The 19359-nt window shown below is 52.5% G+C and overlaps 4 protein-coding genes across 4 annotated transcripts; 2 read left to right on the forward strand and 2 right to left on the reverse strand.

Moving 5' to 3' along the window:
- Positions 1–2308: 2308 nt before the first annotated feature.
- Positions 2309–4513, reverse strand: J4E83_005582 (uncharacterized protein; the record flags this gene model as incomplete). The annotated part of the gene is made up of 7 exons (XM_049332501.1): positions 2309–2663; positions 2720–3033; positions 3134–3286; positions 3336–3947; positions 3995–4113; positions 4160–4238; positions 4289–4513. 7 exons carry the CDS (start codon positions 4511–4513, stop codon positions 2309–2311), a joined length of 1857 nt encoding a protein of 618 aa, XP_049188309.1.
- A 373-nt stretch (positions 4514–4886) lies between these two features.
- On the forward strand, positions 4887–5719 carry CSM3 (chromosome segregation in meiosis- protein; the record flags this gene model as incomplete). The annotated part of the gene is made up of 2 exons (XM_049332502.1): positions 4887–5171; positions 5219–5719. The coding sequence occupies 2 exons, from the start codon at positions 4887–4889 to the stop codon at positions 5717–5719; spliced, it is 786 nt and encodes a 261-aa protein (XP_049188310.1).
- A 432-nt stretch (positions 5720–6151) lies between these two features.
- On the forward strand, positions 6152–10303 carry J4E83_005584 (uncharacterized protein; the record flags this gene model as incomplete). The annotated part of the gene is made up of 6 exons (XM_049332503.1): positions 6152–8848; positions 8899–9175; positions 9215–9411; positions 9461–9640; positions 9691–10157; positions 10270–10303. The coding sequence occupies 6 exons, from the start codon at positions 6152–6154 to the stop codon at positions 10301–10303; spliced, it is 3852 nt and encodes a 1283-aa protein (XP_049188311.1).
- A 4366-nt stretch (positions 10304–14669) lies between these two features.
- On the reverse strand, positions 14670–19165 carry J4E83_005585 (uncharacterized protein; the record flags this gene model as incomplete). Its single annotated transcript, XM_049332504.1, has 3 exons — positions 14670–15166; positions 15221–18709; positions 18760–19165. 3 exons carry the CDS (start codon positions 19163–19165, stop codon positions 14670–14672), a joined length of 4392 nt encoding a protein of 1463 aa, XP_049188312.1.
- Positions 19166–19359: the final 194 nt, after the last annotated feature.

Genomic DNA, 19359 nt, shown 5'->3' on the forward strand with positions numbered 1-19359 from the left:
CAGGGTGCCCTCCCCTCGAGAGGGAAGGGGAGCGAGCGGTGCGTGAACATGGTGGGCTGCAGGCTACATGCATAGACCAGGGCCCGTGTAGAAAAATGGCCGACGAGCAAGGACTAATCCGTGGCGTCTCGCAGTCGAACGTCGAGGCAGGCGGCGGCGCCATTATTGGCCAGATGCGATGCGGGAAGTCCAAGGAACCCGCAGCGAGAAAGCGCAGGGATGCTACAGGGCTCGGCAACGCTTGCACGGCTTGTTGCGGGGTGTTGCTGTCAATGCTGCTTTAGTGTGGTTTATGAACGGACGAGATGGTGGTGTGGTGGTGAAGGTCGGACTTGGTGCCGCCAGGTTCGTGTACTCGCTGCTACTGTCGTCGAACCACCAACCTTCACACGACGACGTCGCGCTGGGTGGTGGACCAGGCCGCCTTGGGCCGGTGGCTCCCCAGTGCTTCTTCTGGCACCTGTCAAATGTTACTGACGACGGACCGCAAATTGCGTATGCGTCAGGAACGCGGTGCATCAGCCTTGCCAGTGCCAGTGGTTTGAGCCGCCCATCGCGCCCGCTCAGATGCATGAACAACGAACCTTGGTCGTCTTCAGCCGTAACCCATGATGCTTGCCGGCAACCAAGGAACCGCGTCTAGCTACATGTGTGTTCCTGCTGCACACCTGCTTGATCCAGTGTGGTGAGTAGTCGAGCGCCTAGCAATGACGCCGTCGCCAATGGGCAGCGGGGGGTCACCAGCGCGCAACAGATCTGGCTGGGCTAACAACGATCTAACGGCCAAAAGCTCGGCCCGCGCCGGGAAAATGCTGAAGGGCGCTGTTTCTCGAAGCCTGTTCTCGCTGTAGTGCGACTGTGTGCGACGCTGGTGGGCTGTCGGTAGTTGGGTGACAGCGGTGGTTATCGTAACGTGTTTGGAAGTGCGTGTCCAAGCAAGCGCGCTGAAACGGTGCTGGAGCGCGCGAATGACCTGTCGACGAGGCTGCGCGCACCGCAACAGTCTGCTCGGCCGCACTGCAGGGAAAAATGGGCGATGCGCAAGCCACCCCTGCTGCGCCGTTCCGTCGTGATCGCCATCGCCCGTGTCCAAAGCAGAACTGAACGTGTAGCCGATACCGCGGCCAGCGCCCGTGACGAATGATGCACACTGTCCGCCTCGCGCCGTCTGCGGTCGCATTGCCTGAACCGGCGCATATTGTTTTTGCCCGCTGGCTGTGAAGCACGCGGGTAACCGCCAGCGTTTGGCTCGTTTCGCAACGACAAAAAGCACGTCGCCGGCTGCGCACACGCAATCTCCAAACGCGATGCCGGCAGGGCGTCGCGGTCGATTTCCCAAACAACGCCAAGACCGCCCGGATGGCGGATGAGGACGGCCTGTGGAAATGACAGGAGCAAGCGATAGCGAAACCGCGAATACGCTGGCGGGTCATTGGTGGGGGACGCAACACTTGTGTGGGTTTGATGAGCGCATGGGTGCCTGTCCAGCGTCGGCAGAACATGCCTGCCTCTGGTCCTTATGCTTCGGTCCCTCTCGCGAACATAATGCATTGAATATGATTGCGATCCGTTGCCAGCAGTCTGGGCCCGTGGCCGCCTGGTGGTTCGCAACTTGTCATGTCATCATGAGGTGGTCCCACCGCGTGCCAGACCACCGCAGAGAACCTTGGAAGCCTCGGACTGCGCTGAACGGTCGTGTCAGGTCGTACAGGTCCCTTCATTTCGGAATCATGCAGCATCTCCCACGTAGGTGGATTTTGTGCTGACAACTCATTCAATGAGCCTGAAGACGGCCCCACCCCGGCGCATCACGGCACATCTGTGATCAGAGCATTCCTCAAGGGCCTGGACACTCCGTCATGCTTAGCCAGGGACGAGAGCCACAATCTTGCCATCGTGGTTACATCAGTGCGAGACCCGGGAAACGGCGTACATTCCCACGCGATGAGGCTATATTGCGAAGACTTCTATTCATCAGCATGGGGCTCTTCATCTCCACAGCCTGCTCGCGCCGCACACAGCCTTCCTGCCTCTAGTCGTGGCGTTGCAGATTGAGGGGCGCCGTTGGCGACCGGCTGTGCGGTCGCTCAGACTATGCGTGGCCTCCGATCTATCGATACGCTGAGAGTGGCTCGGGGAGATGAACCCCATGTTCTCTTCGCTTGCACAGATAAATTCGATGAGAAAGCGCCACAACGCTCCCCATACTGCACAGTAACGTATGAGGAAAAGCTCATGCGTTTCTCAAGAGCCGTCGATAATACATACCGAGCTGGCGCAGGCGACACTGCCCCTGTCGCTGCTACCACTACGCCGCTGGTTCCGCAGTCACTTGACTACGCTGCTCGGGCCGCTGCTCCTCGACGCTCTGATGCTCGTCTTGCGGAAGAGCCCCCTGGTCATCCGAAGCAGTGGGTGCAGCGTCAACGCCCGTCGCCTCAATGGAAGAGGTGGCCGGCTGAAGAGCCTCGAGGCCTTTGCCATGCTCGATCCTATCGAACGAGCTTAGCTGCGTCTTCGAAGCCACGCGAAGACCTCGCCAGATGTAGCTGGATTTCTTCTCCCCCGCTTGCCGCTTCTCGTCCTCTGCGTCAGTCATTTCCAGATCCAAGTCGGTCATCTTGACCTTTTTTGCATATGACTCTGCATTCGGCACATTGAACCTGACTGGAAGTCAGAGGCTGTAATCCAGTGTCAGTCGGACGAGCGGAGCACGTACCTGTCGCTTTGCCGTAGCTGAGAGAGACCCTTATCCGCTTCATTGTTGTAGAGGAAATTCAAACTGCCAGGAACACCCATGGGCTTCGACGCCTTCTTACCAACAACAGCTTTCTGCGCCCCAGACTTGGCTTGTTGGAAGTCCGTTGTGGGGACTCTGTCTCTAGTGAATGGTTGGCAGTTCTCCATCTTCCATCGTACCCAGTTTTTGTCGCGGGAAAGCACGGTGTCCACCATCCGGTAGTAGAATTTGCCATCTGGGCCTTCCTGCAGGTAATTTGCAATAGCCGTCTTGATGCCCAATGCCCACTCGGTCTGTGCTTTGTGGTCAGCCGAGAAGATGATGATCACGAACAGCGAAGCGAGCAAGAGAGCGTGACGGAGGTGTGAGAAGAGGCAAATGATGGGCACTTACGTCTTCCTCGCGCAGCGTGAAGTTGTATTGCATCGCTTTCTGCGCATTTTGGTAAAATGGCTTGCTCTTGGACCCCTCAGTCAGAGTCAACAAAAAGTCGATGAGTATTAGTGCTTGAACAAGGATGTGGCGTTGGAAGGCGAGATCGCTCAGCTGGAGATTGTCAGTCATAGCGCAGATTGATAGTGGCAATCGTGCGTACCTCGAGCTTAAAGAGATCACGGCTTGTGAGATACTTGGGATTAAAGGAGTTGGCGAATGCATCGTAGTCGTCATCGTCCCGCGACTTTTGTCCCTTCTTTCGTTCTGAATCTCCGGCCTGAATCACTTTGGGCACTTCCCTGAATTTAGCTAGCGTCGCCTCCAAGCTCTTCTGAAATTGCTTGAAATTATCTTCTTCGAAAAGCCTGGGCGGGTTCGAGAAGGAGTGCTGCAATGACCAGAATACTGGATAGAGGGTCTCCGTGTCAAGTGTCGTAGGTTTCGCGTCCTTGCTCTTGTCGATATCCTCAGTTTGAATGACTGGTTCCACTGACTTCGACTCTTCCTTGGGAATAGGAGCAGGCCCATCAGCATCGATTTGCATAGAATCCTCTTCCGTGTTCGATTCCTTCAGGAAATCCTCGAATGTCGTCACATTCTCCACATGGAAATTGCCCCGCAGATTTACCGAACTCTTATCGCCCAAGGGAAAGCTCTGAAACATGAAGATGTAGACCCGGCCACAGAATACCGGATCTTCTGCGCGGGACAGCCGGCGGAGCAGCTCATTACACAGCCGTAAGATGACAAGATCCTTATTCTTGGAGTTGATCTGCGGCACGATGAGAATGGCTAAAAATAGTAAGAGGGACGACATACCGCAATGATAGTCTCTCTCCGCGATTCGAGGAAATTGAATACCGTGCGACATCCTGAGATTGATTGGCTGTCAAGCAGTTCTTCGATGAGCAACAGTACAAGCTGCGGATGGCAGAGGTCTAGGAAGGTCAGCCAGAATTGAGAAAATGCGGCAAAAGAACCTACCCCGATCTCCACAGTACTGGAGGATGTCGAGTAGATTCCAGACGGTTACGAAGGCCGGCTCCTCAATCTGAGTAGAACCCTGAACATGTAAGCAACTGGCGGAGCTCCTCCCGTAGCATGATAACTAACAAGATTGGCATAGAATACACTCTTGGCTGCACTCTCGACCGCAAGCGTTCGCACTTCCTTTCCTCCTTCGATCTCGCCGAGCAGAGGCTCGCTTTCCGGTACAAGCTCAGAAACTTGGAGTGGAGGATCGATCGCAGTACTCTGCTTGACAACACGGGCACGCCGTAATAAGTAGTCGAGCCTTGGGGCTACGGCGTCGGCGGAAAGCACATTTGATGCTCCCATTTTATCAGGCCTAGGGCGCGTAGGGCTTCGATCACGAGCGGAAAACCCGCTGTCGCAAAGGTAGTAGCGATACGGTACAGCTGCGACGTGAGACGTATGAGCGGCAGACGTATAGTCGCATGAACGTTAGCAGTGGTAGAGGCGGTAGTGATTATAGCGAATATCAGGTTAGTGAAGACGATGTGTGATCGCAAAGCTGCATTCGAGAGCTTGGTTGGACCCTGCCTAGACAAAGATCTAGTTGCGCCACATGCGGCTAGTGTTCAAGGCCCGTGCGTATGGCTGAACGCGTCAGACGCGTCGCGCGATGTGAACTTTATGATCCACGAAGAGACCGACCTCACTACACCCACAATAGCCCTCACCAGATATAATGGCCACCCATGACTCCGACGATGATCTCGACGATATTCTCAAAGACGTCACAAACCCCGAAGAACCAATCCAATCGACCGAGAACCCGCCACAACCACAGTACCGAAGCAACAAGAACAGCGACACTGCAGGTGGCCTAGGCGTTGACGAAGAGATTGTTATCACCAAAAAGCGCCAGCCTGCGCCAAAACTCGATGACCAACGGCTGCTTTCAGATCCTGGCATTCCCCGCTTGCGCAAGATCTCAAAGGATCGCCTTCGCTTCAAAGGAAAGGGTCACGAGGTACGTTTATCCTGATCAAGTAGACCCGTCAACTAACTCAATTGTAGTATGGAGACATTGCCCGGATGCTGAACATGTACCAGCTGTGGCTCGACGATCTTTACCCCCGCGCCAAGTTTGCAGACGCCCTAGCCATTATCGAGAAGGTCGGACACACGAAGCGCATGCAATTGATGCGGAAGGATTGGATCGACGAAGGCAAACCGCGCCGCAACACGGGACAGGATGAAGACGACGAGGACGCGGCCCGAGAGAAGACTCCACAGCAGAGTACCGAAGACATGGAGGGCGTCGAGAACGGCGACCAAGAAGACACAGGCCACCAAAAGGAACGGGAGGCATCTACACGTAATCCAGCAGGCGATGCAGCGGAAGCACCAGAGAGCGGAGATCCTGACGACGACGAGTTAGATGCATTATTAGCTGAAAGCGATCAGCCCAGCTACACAGCACCCAAGACACTCCCAACACGGCCGATGCCCACACAAGACGATCCTTTTGCGGACGATATGGAGGCAATGGCAGAGATGGACGACATGTGGGATTGAGCTGGTACGTGATGTTGCAGTTGGATTTGGTCAATCATAGCGCGGCGTTCGGGGATAATACCATAAGAGCGATTGCGCTCGGTCATGAAGTGACGATGAACTATGATTCGCATTGGGGATTGGCTACCATGTAGCCTTCTATACCCAATTAGACATAATGTGCAGCTCAAAGATAAGAAACTGTTATTTCTGGGCAATTTCTAATATATCATGGGCTTATCGCAGGCTCTCCCAGGATCCATCTTACATCTGCAGGTACGAAGTGTTGAATCTTACATGGTAGTAGCACCGACGCTGTGTACACGGTAGCGGGGGAAGTGGGTCCTTTTGACACGGCTTGGCGCGCCGAACAATGTCATCCATTTTCTCACTCAGTCGCGCCACAATCCCACAGGCACAGTACCCTACCAGATTCGCACTCAACTCGCGAACATGGAAGCTTTGTCAGGGGAACTAGAAAAGCTACGGCTACGCAGCGGCAGCCTTGACGAAGATGGGATAGACTCGATAGCTGGCGAACAGCGGCCACCCAAGCGACAGCGGAAAACCAAAGAGGTCATCAAGAAGGAATTGGAGCAAGCATTCCTAACGCCCTCCAAATCTTTCAACACGCAGTGGCTGAATCAGCTTCAGCAGCGCTGGGATGCACCCACCAATTACCGAAGCCTGTTCCAGATCGCCCCAACACAGACCCGGACCATCATCCGCTTCACTCGCGAGGGACTGGAAGGCCGCGTCACTGGATACAAGGAAGTCACCGTTCCAGCAAATTCAGCAACAGCCAAGAACTCTACTTCACTTCTCAGGAAGCCTGCTAACAGAGCTGAATTCGTACGTGGTGCAGCTGGCTTCTTTCCATTCGCGCCCGGTGGCCTTGATGGCGTGGAAGCAGTAGCTGCTATCGAGGATGAAGCAATCCAGCAGCAAGAGAGTGCGAATGGGAAGAAAAGTGGCGGTCTCGACAGGGTCATCAACTTCAGTGCTGAAGGTGGCTTACTAGAGGTGCCGCCTGGCTTTACGCGTGGGCTTGACTTCCAGAAGAAGCCAACTACGGATGCCAAGACTGCTCAGGAAGTCGAAGATACCTTGGGCGAAGCATCTGCAGCTCCCAAGGATACTGATGCGGATGACGAGGATGCCAACGACAAGACCGGCGCAAATGGGGAACCTGATGAAGACCAAGATGCTGGAGACGAAGAGATCGATGCTTTGTTGCCAGTAGAGTTCCCTGCTCTGGCACCTCATGGTCCACTTGCCATGAGTGCTGGGAGGAAGGGTGGACGAGAGTGGGCTCACATGGTTGACATCAACCGCGACATTACTAACTTCCGGGAACTTGTTCCGGAGATGGCGCGCGAGTATCCCTTTGAGCTCGATACATTCCAGAAAGAAGCAGTTTATCATCTTGAGCATGGCGATTCTGTGTTTGTAGCCGCACATACGTCCGCCGGCAAGACCGTCGTTGCAGAGTACGCCATCGCGCTTGCTGCAAAGCATATGACGAAAGCTATATATACTTCTCCCATCAAAGCTCTCAGTAATCAAAAGTTCCGCGACTTCCGCCAAACATTTGATGATGTCGGCATTCTTACGGGAGACGTGCAGATCAGGCCCGAAGCCAGCTGCCTCATCATGACTACCGAGATCCTTCGAAGTATGCTGTACCGAGGAGCAGATCTTATCAGAGACGTCGAGTTTGTCATCTTTGATGAAGTGCATTATGTCAACGATCTCGAGCGAGGTGTCGTATGGGAAGAGGTCATCATTATGCTGCCAGAGCATGTAACACTCATCCTACTGTCCGCCACCGTACCCAACACATATGAATTCGCGTCTTGGGTGGGTCGAACAAAGAAGAAAGACATCTACGTCATCTCTACCCCGAAACGCCCAATCCCTCTGGAGCATTACCTATGGGCTGGCAAAGGCATCCACAAGATCGTCACAGCAGACAAGAAATTCATCGATAATGGCTGGAAAGACGCGAACGATATCCTGTCTGGCAAAGACAAAGTCAAGGCACCCCCTGCAAACGATGCACAAGCCGGCAGAGGCGGTGGTGGTCGCGGAGGCCCACCCGCTAGAGGAGGCCAGAACCAACGCGGACGAGGTCAACAAGGTGGCGGTCGAGGGGGACCTCGCGGTGGAGGCCCACCCGCTGCTAGAGGCCGAGGTAATATCGCAAGGACGGGCCGTGGTGGCGGTCGTACGACTGCCGCCCAGGATAGAAACATCTGGGTCCACCTCATACAGCATCTCCGAAGCAAGGATCTCCTGCCTGCTTGCATATTCGTCTTCTCCAAGAAGCGGTGCGAGGAGAATGCCGAAGCGCTCTCTAACATCGACTATTGCAATGCTGCAGAGAAGAGTGCGATACACATGACCATCGAGAAGTCACTCGCTCGACTGAGCAAGGAAGACCGTGAGCTTCCCCAGATCAAGCGGCTGAGAGAGCTGCTTAGTCGAGGTATTGCCGTTCATCACGGTGGCATGTTGCCGATCGTCAAGGAGGTTGTTGAGATCCTCTTTGCGAAGACGCTTGTCAAGGTTCTCTTTGCCACGGAAACTTTCGCTATGGGACTTAATCTTCCCACCAGGACCGTTGTGTTCTCTGGGTTCCGTAAGCACGACGGCCGGGAGTTCCGTGATTTGCTGCCCGGCGAGTACACGCAGATGGCCGGTCGTGCAGGTCGGCGAGGACTTGACACTGTCGGCACTGTCATCATCTGCGCGCCAGGAGCCGACGAGGCGCCACCAGCAGCCAGACTCCGTCAGATGATGCTGGGGGAACCCACGAAGCTGAGATCACAGTTCCGTCTCACCTACAACATGATGCTGAACCTTCTTCGTGTAGAGGCCCTGAAGATCGAAGAGATGATCAAGCGAAGTTTCAGTGAGAACGCTACTCAAGCATTACTGCCTGAACATCAAGGCAAGGTCAAGGTCTCGGAGGCTGAATTGGAGAAGATCAAGCGAGAACCTTGTGATATCTGCGATGTCGACCTAGAGGCGTGCCATCAGTCTTGTGAGGACTACAAGCGACTAACCAATGAAATGCATCTGAGTCTGCTCATCAACCCTATCGGCAGGAAAGCTTTGTCAAAGAACAGGTTGATCGTATACAAGAAGGTACACGCTTCACTTTCGCTCTCAAATTGCCTCATTACTCACACAGTCAGGACAACAAACGAACAGCGGGTATGTTAATGCAAGATGGCACTAGCAAGGGCAACGAGCCTACAGTCAAAGTCTTGGAGGTGGCGCAGCATCACGATCGTCAGCCTGACGACCTTTTGCCGTATCTCGGTCCCTTTGCAAAGCATTTCCGCAAACTGCCGAACAGCCCCAAGGACTTGATCCTGAAGGCAGCCTACGTACCCCTGAACGACATCGAGTGCTTCACCAAGACCATCATCGATGTTCCTGATTCTGTTCAAAATTTGAATCGCAAGAAGGGTAAGTGGGTGCGCTACGGTCTGGGTCCGGCGCTAACAGCCACATCAGACACATTGAAGCTGGCTGAATCCCAATTCCTGCCCTTGTGTGGATCATGGGATTACGAAGACTGGGATGAGTACGATTACAGCAAGATCAAGAGCCTCAAGTTCCGTGAACTGGAGGAAGCCCGCAGGAAAGAAGGACTCAATGCGGTTAGCAAAGAATGTTTGAAATGCCCAAACTTCTTGAAACATGTACGTGTTCGCGTTCGGCAGTGTTCTCGACCCATGCTAATCTTCGTAGTTCACCATGGAGCACGATCAATGGCTGATCAAAGAAAACATCCTTGCTCTCCGCCAGCTCATGTCAGACCAAAATCTACAGCTACTCCCTGACTATGAACAGCGCATACACGTACTCAAGGATCTCGGCTTTATTGATGAAGGTTCTCGCGTAGAGCTGAAGGGCAAGGTAGCCTGCGAGGTATGCTTGACACTGACTTCAAGCTCCACCCATCCACTGACAGCTATCAGATTCACTCGGCGGATGAGCTGGTCCTTACCGAGCTCGTTTTAGAAAACGTCCTCGCCGAGTACGAACCGGAAGAAATCGTCGCACTACTGTCGGCGTTTGTCTTCCAAGAGAAGACCGACGTAGAGCCTACGCTAACTGCAAATCTGGAACGCGGCGTCGCAAAGATTGTTGAGATCTCCGAAAAGGTCAACAAGATACAGACTCTGCACCAGGTTATCCTCTCGGCGGATGATTCGAATGACTTTGTCAGCAAACCCCGCTTCGGCATGGTCGAAGTGGTGTATGAGTGGGCACGAGGCATGTCATTCAATCGCATAACAGACCTGACAGATGTCATGGAGGGCACCATTGTCCGCGTCATCACCCGACTAGACGAGACGTGCCGCGAAGTCAAGAACGCGGCTCGGATTATCGGCGACCCGACGCTGTTCCAAAAAATGGGAACGTGTCAGGAACTCATCAAACGGTACGTGCTCTGTTTCTTCTTGCTCCCGATTCCGCACCGGCGGGTTGTACCTGGTGCTTGCGCCCTGGTGTTTGGGACGTCTGGGATGTGCGCTGACAAGTGTTTGAAACAGCGACATTTGCAACTGCGCAAGCTTGTACCTGTAATCGTAGGTTCCAGAACATGACGAGCGACCCCGGTCCACGGGCGAGGGTGGGGTAATTTGTGTTTCACGATCCTGCAGTTTTGACGGGAGGATGTGGGGCCTCAGGACATTTGTTGCGTGACTCGCGCGTCTGGACATTGGGATCGACCGGCTTTCGCTTATCGGTTTCAGACTCCGTCTTTTAGGCTTGGCTCTTGGGCGTGGCATGAACATGACGCGTGAATTGGGCGTCTGCATAATTGGGCGCGTTGGCTGCATGCGGGGAAGTGAATCGTGAAGTTTGTTGCAACATGTTCGGGTCGCAGCTGGGAAACAGTTCACGATGGGCACACGCGCGCATGCTCTCATCCTGTGGTGTTTTTGAACGCAACTTCAAGTATAAAATCATCTTTCCTCTTAGCAAAGCTTCTCTTCTTTATCACACACACTGTTTGCACATCTCCAAAATGCGGAAACACTCGACTCATGTGGCAGTCCTCTAGCCTGGAGCGCACTCTAAAAAGCTCGAAATTGCTTTTGATGTCTTCTTCCATCCAGACAGAACATCAAAAGCCAAAGAAAAGCTATCTATGTCTCTCCCAGCCGACTGAGACCCTTCTACCATACTATTTGTGTTGGAAAGGAAAAGACGCTAAAATGCGCCATCATGAAGAATGACGTGTGCGCACTTCTACACTTCATCTACCAGTCTTTGACCCGAAGTCCAAAAAGCCTACAATTTTGGACTGATGTGTTGTCTGCGTCTGCACTTCGCAACTTTGCATCAAAAAATCAAGAAGTATGTGTAGATACTGTGATGTTTCTGCGCCTCGATAGCAGACTGTACTAATAAAGGCTCTGGGCAAGCAAGGCTTTGACTTATATAAAAGCACGACTTCTAGACACTTTCATTCTTCATCTACAATCATACTGAAAACTTCCAAAAGCGGTCCTGGAGATGAAGATGTGCGCGTGCTCTCCGCGCGTTCATGTTAAATGACCAGAAGCCCTGTACACCAGAATTCATGCTTTTGAGCTCAAAATTCGATACCATGTCTTCATGTTTTCCGAACGCCACACTGCTGTTACATAAATCCCGGCATCGAGCCAGCTGTATTGCCCAAGTACTTGTTTCCCACTTGCATACTCAAATTGACCGCCCACCAAAGCATGTGCGCGTCCATCCTTCTCGCTCTCATCTCGGAAAACCAGAAAGAGCATCTGAAAACCCTGCATGTGTTGGTATAGTCCGGCTGTCGATATATAAACTGCGACAGTTGGTTGCTTTGACTCCTCATCCACTGGCTTTTCTCTTTTTTCACCAAAAGAAATGAGAACGATCCTCATGTGCGAGTCCGCCTTCCTCGCTTTTCCACCAAAATATCAGGATCAGCTGCGACATGTTGCCGCCCGTTGCTTCGAGGCGCCCAAAAAAAACTTTAGCCACATGAAGCACATGGTGCTGTCTCTGATCAGCACGCGACGAATGTATAGGGACCGCTGTCTGCGTCCGAAAACATTTTCTTCTTTAGACAACTACCTTACTCCCAGATTTCAAAAAACGCATTCATTCGTTTCGATGTCGGCGGCACATGTTTTGCTGCCTCTACTACAAAATCCAAGAAGTCCGCACTTAAACGCGACTAGAGAGGAGAAATGTCTGAGCTTGTCGGAAGACCGAAAGAATATTCCACCAGTTCTCATGTCTTCTGTCTCTCTGGCGAGCAATACGAATAGACTTGTTGTGTCTAGTGCTTGGTATTGTGTATAAAACTCGCGGAAATCTGTCTTTCCTTGTCTTCTCCATCATATTACCTTGGTCCCCAAAGAAGGATCAAAACTGCCGGGCAACCTAACGATGTTTTGCCGTGCTTTGTCTTCCAAAAACAAGTTACCCAACATGTATCATGATTCTAAGCACTCGTTCAGCGGTCTCAAACTTCAGAGAGTGGTCAAAATGAGTTAGCGTCTTGGGCGTCGTGTACAAAACCCCACATCAATGGACTCTGGTCCTCTTCTTCATGGTACTACCTTATTTTCTAAAATTCTGAGCAATCCCGAGCGATGATCTGCCTTACTTGTCTTCCAAAATATGCATTGAATCGAATCATGATTCGAGCACTCTTCCAACGGTCTCAAACTCCAAACACTGTTCGATATGACATGACATCACGGACGTCGTACACAAAACCTTGTGCCGGTGGACTTTACTCTTCTTCTTCTTAACTCCCCTTATTTTCTTCCTAAAAGCGTCATGCTATGGATCCATGATCTGCTGTGCCTCTCCTTTCTCAAATCGGACTCGAAATCAGGAATAATTCGGAGAAGCTGTCTGACTGTCTGAAACCTACCAGATCAGATAGTATAACTGCGCGGCTTACCAGATCAGCGCATCATGTAACACACGAAAAGTCTTGAGTTCGACCTCCCATGTTCTCGTGGGACAAGTTTTGCTACACCAACTTCACTGTTTCAAAAACCGGAATAACGCCTAGATAAGTGCTTTCTGGTTCTGGCCTATAGTATGCATATGTGTATATAAACCACCACTTGATCCGCTGCCTTCTGCTCTTCTATACGCACTCGGTTTTCCACATTCACCAAAAACAATTTTTAGAAGGGGTATGAGACCAGCTTTCTGCCCCGTCTCCACCTCCAACATCAAAAGACAAAGGAAAAAACGCCATGTTGCTTCTCTGCACCCAAGTCTTTCTCCAGGCCTACATGAAACAGCTTTGTACTAGCTAGTAGCAGGGAAACGGTATATAAACGACTACATGCACTGCTCCTCGCTCTTCTTCCATCCACACAGTTCTTTGTATTCTCCAAAACGGATGCAATCGCCGCTCATGAGACTGAGTGCTCTCTTCTTTCCCCAAAGCCTTGGTAAAAAACTACAAGAAGATCTTAGATGTCTGCTTTCTTGCACCAAAGTCTCAGTCTGCAGGACCAAGAACTTTGAGCAGCATTGGGATGGTTGCCGGCGCTGTTCTCGACATATCTACACAAGATGAAATTTACCTCTAAAGTTCTTTAAGGAGCATTTTATGAGAGACGTGTGCAGTGTGACGGCGCCTACCATATATAAACAGCCTTCAGCTTTGCTACCTCTCTTCTTCTATCTGAATCCCTCTTCTTGTTCTACCCGAAAACGTACAAGGGTTCCTGTCATGGGACGGAGCCGTCGTTCGTCTCCAGATGTACACCCAAACGAGCAGGAATACTGCTGATGTCGTTTCTCCGAACCAAAACCTCCCTTTCGGAATACCAAAATCGACGAACAATTCGAAGATGGTGGCGTGCGTCGTCCTGTGCCTCCCTGCACACTTCGCGCTTACTCCTAAAATGGCGTTCTAAGTTCCCATGAGACCTGTCCACGACTAACCATACTATACCACAAATGCGCTAGACGAAGACGGGTATATAAACACCTCCTCCCCTCGCCGACCACTGTTCTCTCATCCACAAACTTCTTATTATCCACCAAAAAGATATATCAACACATAGCATGGTCTGGATCCTCCTGCTCCTTTCCTCAAAATTATGGACTGAAGCAACATGCCGTCTTCCTGCGCCAGGAACTCAAGAAGCGCATACCCGAAAATCACTTCCCATTAAAAGTGACATTCAAGCCAAGGATGAGACGGACTCCGCCTTTCTGTCTTCTCCAAAAGTACACCTTGAATATGGGATGTTGTCTTCCTGCGCCCAAACTCGACGAAAACTACTACAACATTTTCTTGTCCATCAAAATGACAATACAAGCTCTAAATGATCCGAGCATTTCCTCCTGTGCTCTCTCTACAGCATGCGAAACACAAAGAAGACTAGTGCATGTCGTCTTCCTGCGCAAAGCTCCAGAGTTCCAAATTGTAAGAAACAGAGGAAATGAAAGATTTCCTGCTTCTCTCTAAAAAGGTCTCTACTGAGTGCCGATGATCGGAGTCTCTCCGTGCTTTCTCCCAAAATATAAGGCTTCACCAAAACATGTTTTCTTTCTGTGTTTTGTCTGAATACGCTGAGCAAAATCCTCATGTCTTCTCCCTCCTTTCGAGCCTTTGAATGAACAAAAAACCGCCTGGGTTGAATATATGGTCCTGCGGAGAGCGCTGGCCTTTTTGAACAAAAAAGAAATACTGGGAGGATTTATGAGAGCATCACAACCCTACACCACGACATACCCAGCAAGTTTCGAGCAAGAAATGTGCATGCCACTCGGGCGATGATCGATCTGGTATCTTTCGTCTTCTGACATCTACCCTCCAACTCATCTCAACCCCATCAAATAAGAACTAAACATACAAACATTACGCCAATCTATGCAATACCCCATCGTTCCATCCCCATATCATGCAATCCCCCTTCAAACCTTTTGACCAGCGCATTCTTCAATCCACCACCGCATCCTCCTCATCCTCATCATCAAACTCCTCATTCACCTCCTCAGGGATAAGCACATTCTCAGGCCTATCATCATCCTCATCCTCGTCCTTGCCCCCACCACCAGTCGCCTCACCCATCGTAACCTCCCTCGTGGGCATAACGCCTCCATTCGCCTTCATAGCCTCGACCTTCGCTTTGGTCATCTCATACACATATTTGCCCAAATGCTCTACATCCTGCATCTCGGCTTCGCCCTCCACATTTCCGGATTGTTCGGCAGGTCGTTGTGTTTCGCCGAACATTTCGTCGGTGACGAGCGTAAGCTTGTCGGGGCGTTGGAGGAGGATGTCGAAGGCGGGTTTGAGCTCGAAGACGGATTCGAAGACGGAGCGGCGGCCGAGGATGTAGAGGCCCAGACGGGCGCGCGAGAGGGCGACGGTGAGGCGGCGGATGTCGCGGAGGTAGCCGATTGCGCGGGTGCGGACTAGGGAGAGGATGATGTCTTGAGGGTATGTTAGTACACATCGAGGTTAGGGAGGGGGTGGATGGTACTTACAGTCATTCTGCTCACCCTGGTACTTGTCCACCGTCGCGACGATCTTTGGGCGGCCGAAGAGGGGGTTGTTCTTGCACTTGTGCCCCAACACGTCGTTGATCAGACTCTTCTGTCCGGCATACGTGGTCAAGATGGATATCTTGCTCGCTGGATAACCCAGGAGACGCATGTACATGAACAGCGCGACTGCGTACTCAGCTTCACCCAGATTGATCATCCAGTGCGGTGTAGGTTGGTCTTCACCCTTGCCCTTGTAGTCCTGGACGTCGATGAACTGGTACTCGTGCTTGAAGCCTGGGTTGGCGATCTGAAACTCGGGCTTGGACAGGACGGATGGCAGGTTCGATAATGAGGGGTAGCGCCACTTGTAGAGTTCGGCGATGGACGGGCGAGCACGACCTTGCTGGTCGAGCATGATAGTCGGCACACCGAGACGAACCAGGCGTTGGAAGAGGGATTGCTCCAAGTTAGCATACTGACGGAAAGCGAGGTTTTGGATGACGGGCGAGTTTTGGAGATGGTCACCGCAGAGGACGATGCGCTGTAAAGGAAGTTCGCCGTCCTTGGGGTTTTGCAATGCGAGGGGGATGAAGTTCTCGATCTCGGTGATCTGAGCGGCTTCTTCCATGATGACATTGTCGTAGTGGAAGCCTAGTGAAGCAATCTCTTGTCTTCGCATGGCGGCGTGTGTCGATGTCATGGCAATAATACGGGCTTCCTTGATCAGCAAATAGTTCGCCTTATCTCGCGGGTTCCGCAGGATCTCAAACGGACGGATGTCCTCAAGCTCAGTGAAGATCTTCTCGACATGGCGATAGCAGCCTTGCGCAATCTCAAGGATTTGCTCGCGATCTGCTGCTTGAGGGAAGAGAGGCTGTGGTGCGTTTGAGAAGTAGTCTCTAAATGGGAATTCAGTGATTATCTGGTCAACACTTGTGTCCTCGGTTGTAATACTATCCCAGTATTGCGTCCATGCTGGCTTCACATATACAAGGTTGAAGTAGTCTGCAGTCTCGCACGAGCTACCATGAGCACCGGGCGCATTGAAGTTCTTCGCCAAGCGATCAACTTCAGACAGATAGTACTGCCCTCTCTCGAGGAACGACTCTACACGTCCATGCTTGCTGTAACTGACATCAGTCTCAAGGTCCTCTTCACCATGACCCAAACGCAGAAGATGACGCTCATCGATGTCAAGCGCCGTAATCTTTTGGAAGAGCTGGTTAAGCGCCTGATTACTGTGCGCAACGAGCAAAGTCCGCTGGTCCGGGAAGTTGTGGTATAGATTGGATATAATTTGGGTCGCGACGTCCGTCTTGCCGGTACCCGGGGGTCCGAGCACCACCGTGAGACCAGGTTGTGTGCCCGAGGTGATGGCTTCAATTTGGGCAGGTGTAAATCTGACCGCATTCAGCCTCGGCGCATCTGCAGGGTATGGCCCCATGTTCGGCGGTTTGTACGAGGATACGTGAAGCGATTCATGCAGAGGTTGTGCAACCACTTTCTGGTCGCGACGCCGCTTTTTGGATGCTCGAGGAGGTGCGATGTTTGGTTCACCTGCAGCAGGGTACTCCACAACGTATGGAGGCCCAAACGATGTCTGTGCGTCCTCGTGGGGTTCGATAGACTTGCCAGGCATTGCCTCGATCAGGTGCTGCCAGTCCAAGAAGGTATCCCGGAAATCTATCTTGTTCAATCGGTTAGGGAGGCGCTTGTACGTTGCCGATGCGGGATCACCATATCCTAGGAAGACCTCTTGGAGCCAAGATGGTGCTGGGATGTCTGAGAGGGTCAGGCGCTTGATGGATTCTAAAATGGGCAGGAAGTTGTTTTCCCGTCCTCTCCGACGGACAATCATGTTGATGTGCTCGTAAACGTCTGGCCTTCCTTCGGCAGTTTGATCCATGTCGGTCTGGTACTGCTTCGCGTCGATATTGACAAGGAGTCGTCGTTGGCGCACCCGAGGTCCAAAGCCATCGTCACGGCCTTGTTCGCGCAGAGGCCGGCCTTTGTCGTCCAGAACTTGAACCACCTGGGCGCATCTCATTCGGTGCAAGCCAAGCTGTTCTCCAGTTGTGACATCTTCGCGGTGACCATTACGCATGGGTACGTCGTCTTTGCCCTCAACAGCAAGGAGGAAGACGACATCATCCGGTCTAAGCTGTTCCCAATCCCTTCGTACCGGGTGTTGCAGGCGACTGACGTCCAATATGATCTCGGCACGAACGTATGCTGGGTGCTGCTCGCCTACCTTGGAAGGTGCTACGTCGACGATAGCAGGCTTCATGATAGGGAGTGACATCTTGGAAACGCCACCGAACTTGGTGTTGACACCTTTACCCTTGGGCTTCACGCGCTTCACCACATCCTCAATGTCCTTCCGGATGCCGTAGAATGATTCGGCGCGGTACAGAATGAAGGACCTCCACAAGAAGTCGCCCATGGTCAGGTACTGAAGGTTCAGCTTGGGTATAGCTAGTGGTCTTGATCCGTCGTAAGACTCGTTTCGCAGGAAGGTAGTCTCGTACAGGACCTTCTCTGTTGGTAATACGGGCATCTCGCGGACATTATCCTTGAAAGTCGGTCGCTTTTCTACAAGCGCAATCAGGGTCTCCATGTAGAAAGCTCGGTCGCGCACCAGGTAGGTCGTGGTGGGGTACTCTGTTCGTAGGCCCATGAGAGAGCAAAGCTCAACGAGCTCGGTGTCGCTCAGTGTGCGCAAATGGCCATCCAGCTCTTCCCGGTTTCCGATGCTACTGTAGTTCGCCAGGGCCATCAACTGAAGCTTCTCCTGGAAAGCAGCATAGCCCGTCCGTTGCAGCTTTGCCAGCGTGTCGTAATGCTGTTGGTCGTATTCGAGTTTGGACAACTGACGGCCTGTCTGATCCTCGATGGGGAAGTTGGTGAAGTGGCTCAGCAAGTCGAAAAGGTCCCGGAAAAGGCCGTTATCTTCGTCCGTGTACATGGGCGACAGCCGAATGGCTGGGAGCATGTTCAGGTCTTGTAAAAGCGTGTTGACATATCTCCTTGTTGGCAGCTGGCTCTGTAGGTCTACCAGAAGCTCCATGAAGCGCTCACAGTAGGCCATGTTGTCCCTCGTCTCTTCTCTGCTAGTGCTGTTATATAGCCTGTCGATGAAGTCCAGGAGAAGTGTGTAGATCCAAGACCGCTCGAATCGTAACCGAGCCTGTAGTGCTTCGTCGCCAGCATCAAATCGCTTGGATGCAGCCCTCCATGCCTTGCGCAACATGCTGTGCTCCTCGAAGTACTGCTCGCGCACGGCGTCCGAGTGGAGGTTCTGCCATATCGATATGCCGACCAGAGGCGCGCACTCCTTCCGCACAAGACCGCTGTCTAGTGATTGGAAGGCGCCGATGACGAAGGATACGAGCTGTGTGCGGATCTTACTTGGCTGCGACGGGTCTACGGTCATGGACAGTATGCGGCGGAAGAAGGAGGAGAATTCGGCGGGCTTGCTCGCAAAGTGGTCTATATAACGTCAGTACATGTCGTGCATGCTAGGAATTGGAGCAACTCACCCCATGATGCCAGGTTCTCCCTCCTCTTAACATTAACCATAAGTGCCAACAGCAGATGGTGGTAGTTCGATGCATCCTCGGTAAATCCAGGCCACAGGTATCTCTCCAGAAGCTGTAGGTTCTCCAAGATCAGAAGCGACGAGTATGCAAAGTCGACATTCTCCAGCTCGTCCCATAGCTCTTTCTTGACCACTTCAGGTCGCACTTTTGGCGTCTTCTTGGCGGTAAGCCAGTTCTTCCTCGCTACCTGCGCGAAGTGGTTCTCTCCGTGCAAGTCGGCGACAGTCGGGCGGGCGTGTGCGTTGGACGAGTCGGTCGCATGCGCAGCGGACGCGCCGTCGAGGCCATTTGACATTGACAAGCCCGTGGGCTTGACGTCCTCCATGTCGTCCACTTTCATAGCCATGATCGCAATCGGTGTCGTTGTTGGGCGCACGTGAAGGGGCCGGCGCGCATTGTTGGCGCACGAAGTTGGTCGATGGGTGATGGGGTGTGACGCGCCAAGGAAATAAAAGTAGAGAGAATGGCGTCGCGGGAGCTCTGAGCCACTAGGCCAAAGCCCGCATGCGGCACTTGCCGCCCGTGTGAACCTCACTTCGC

This window comes from Alternaria metachromatica (assembly GCF_023757995.1).
Source record: "Alternaria metachromatica strain BMP 0045 chromosome Unknown scaffold_11, whole genome shotgun sequence".
NCBI classification, from domain to species: Eukaryota; Fungi; Ascomycota; class Dothideomycetes; order Pleosporales; family Pleosporaceae; genus Alternaria; species Alternaria metachromatica.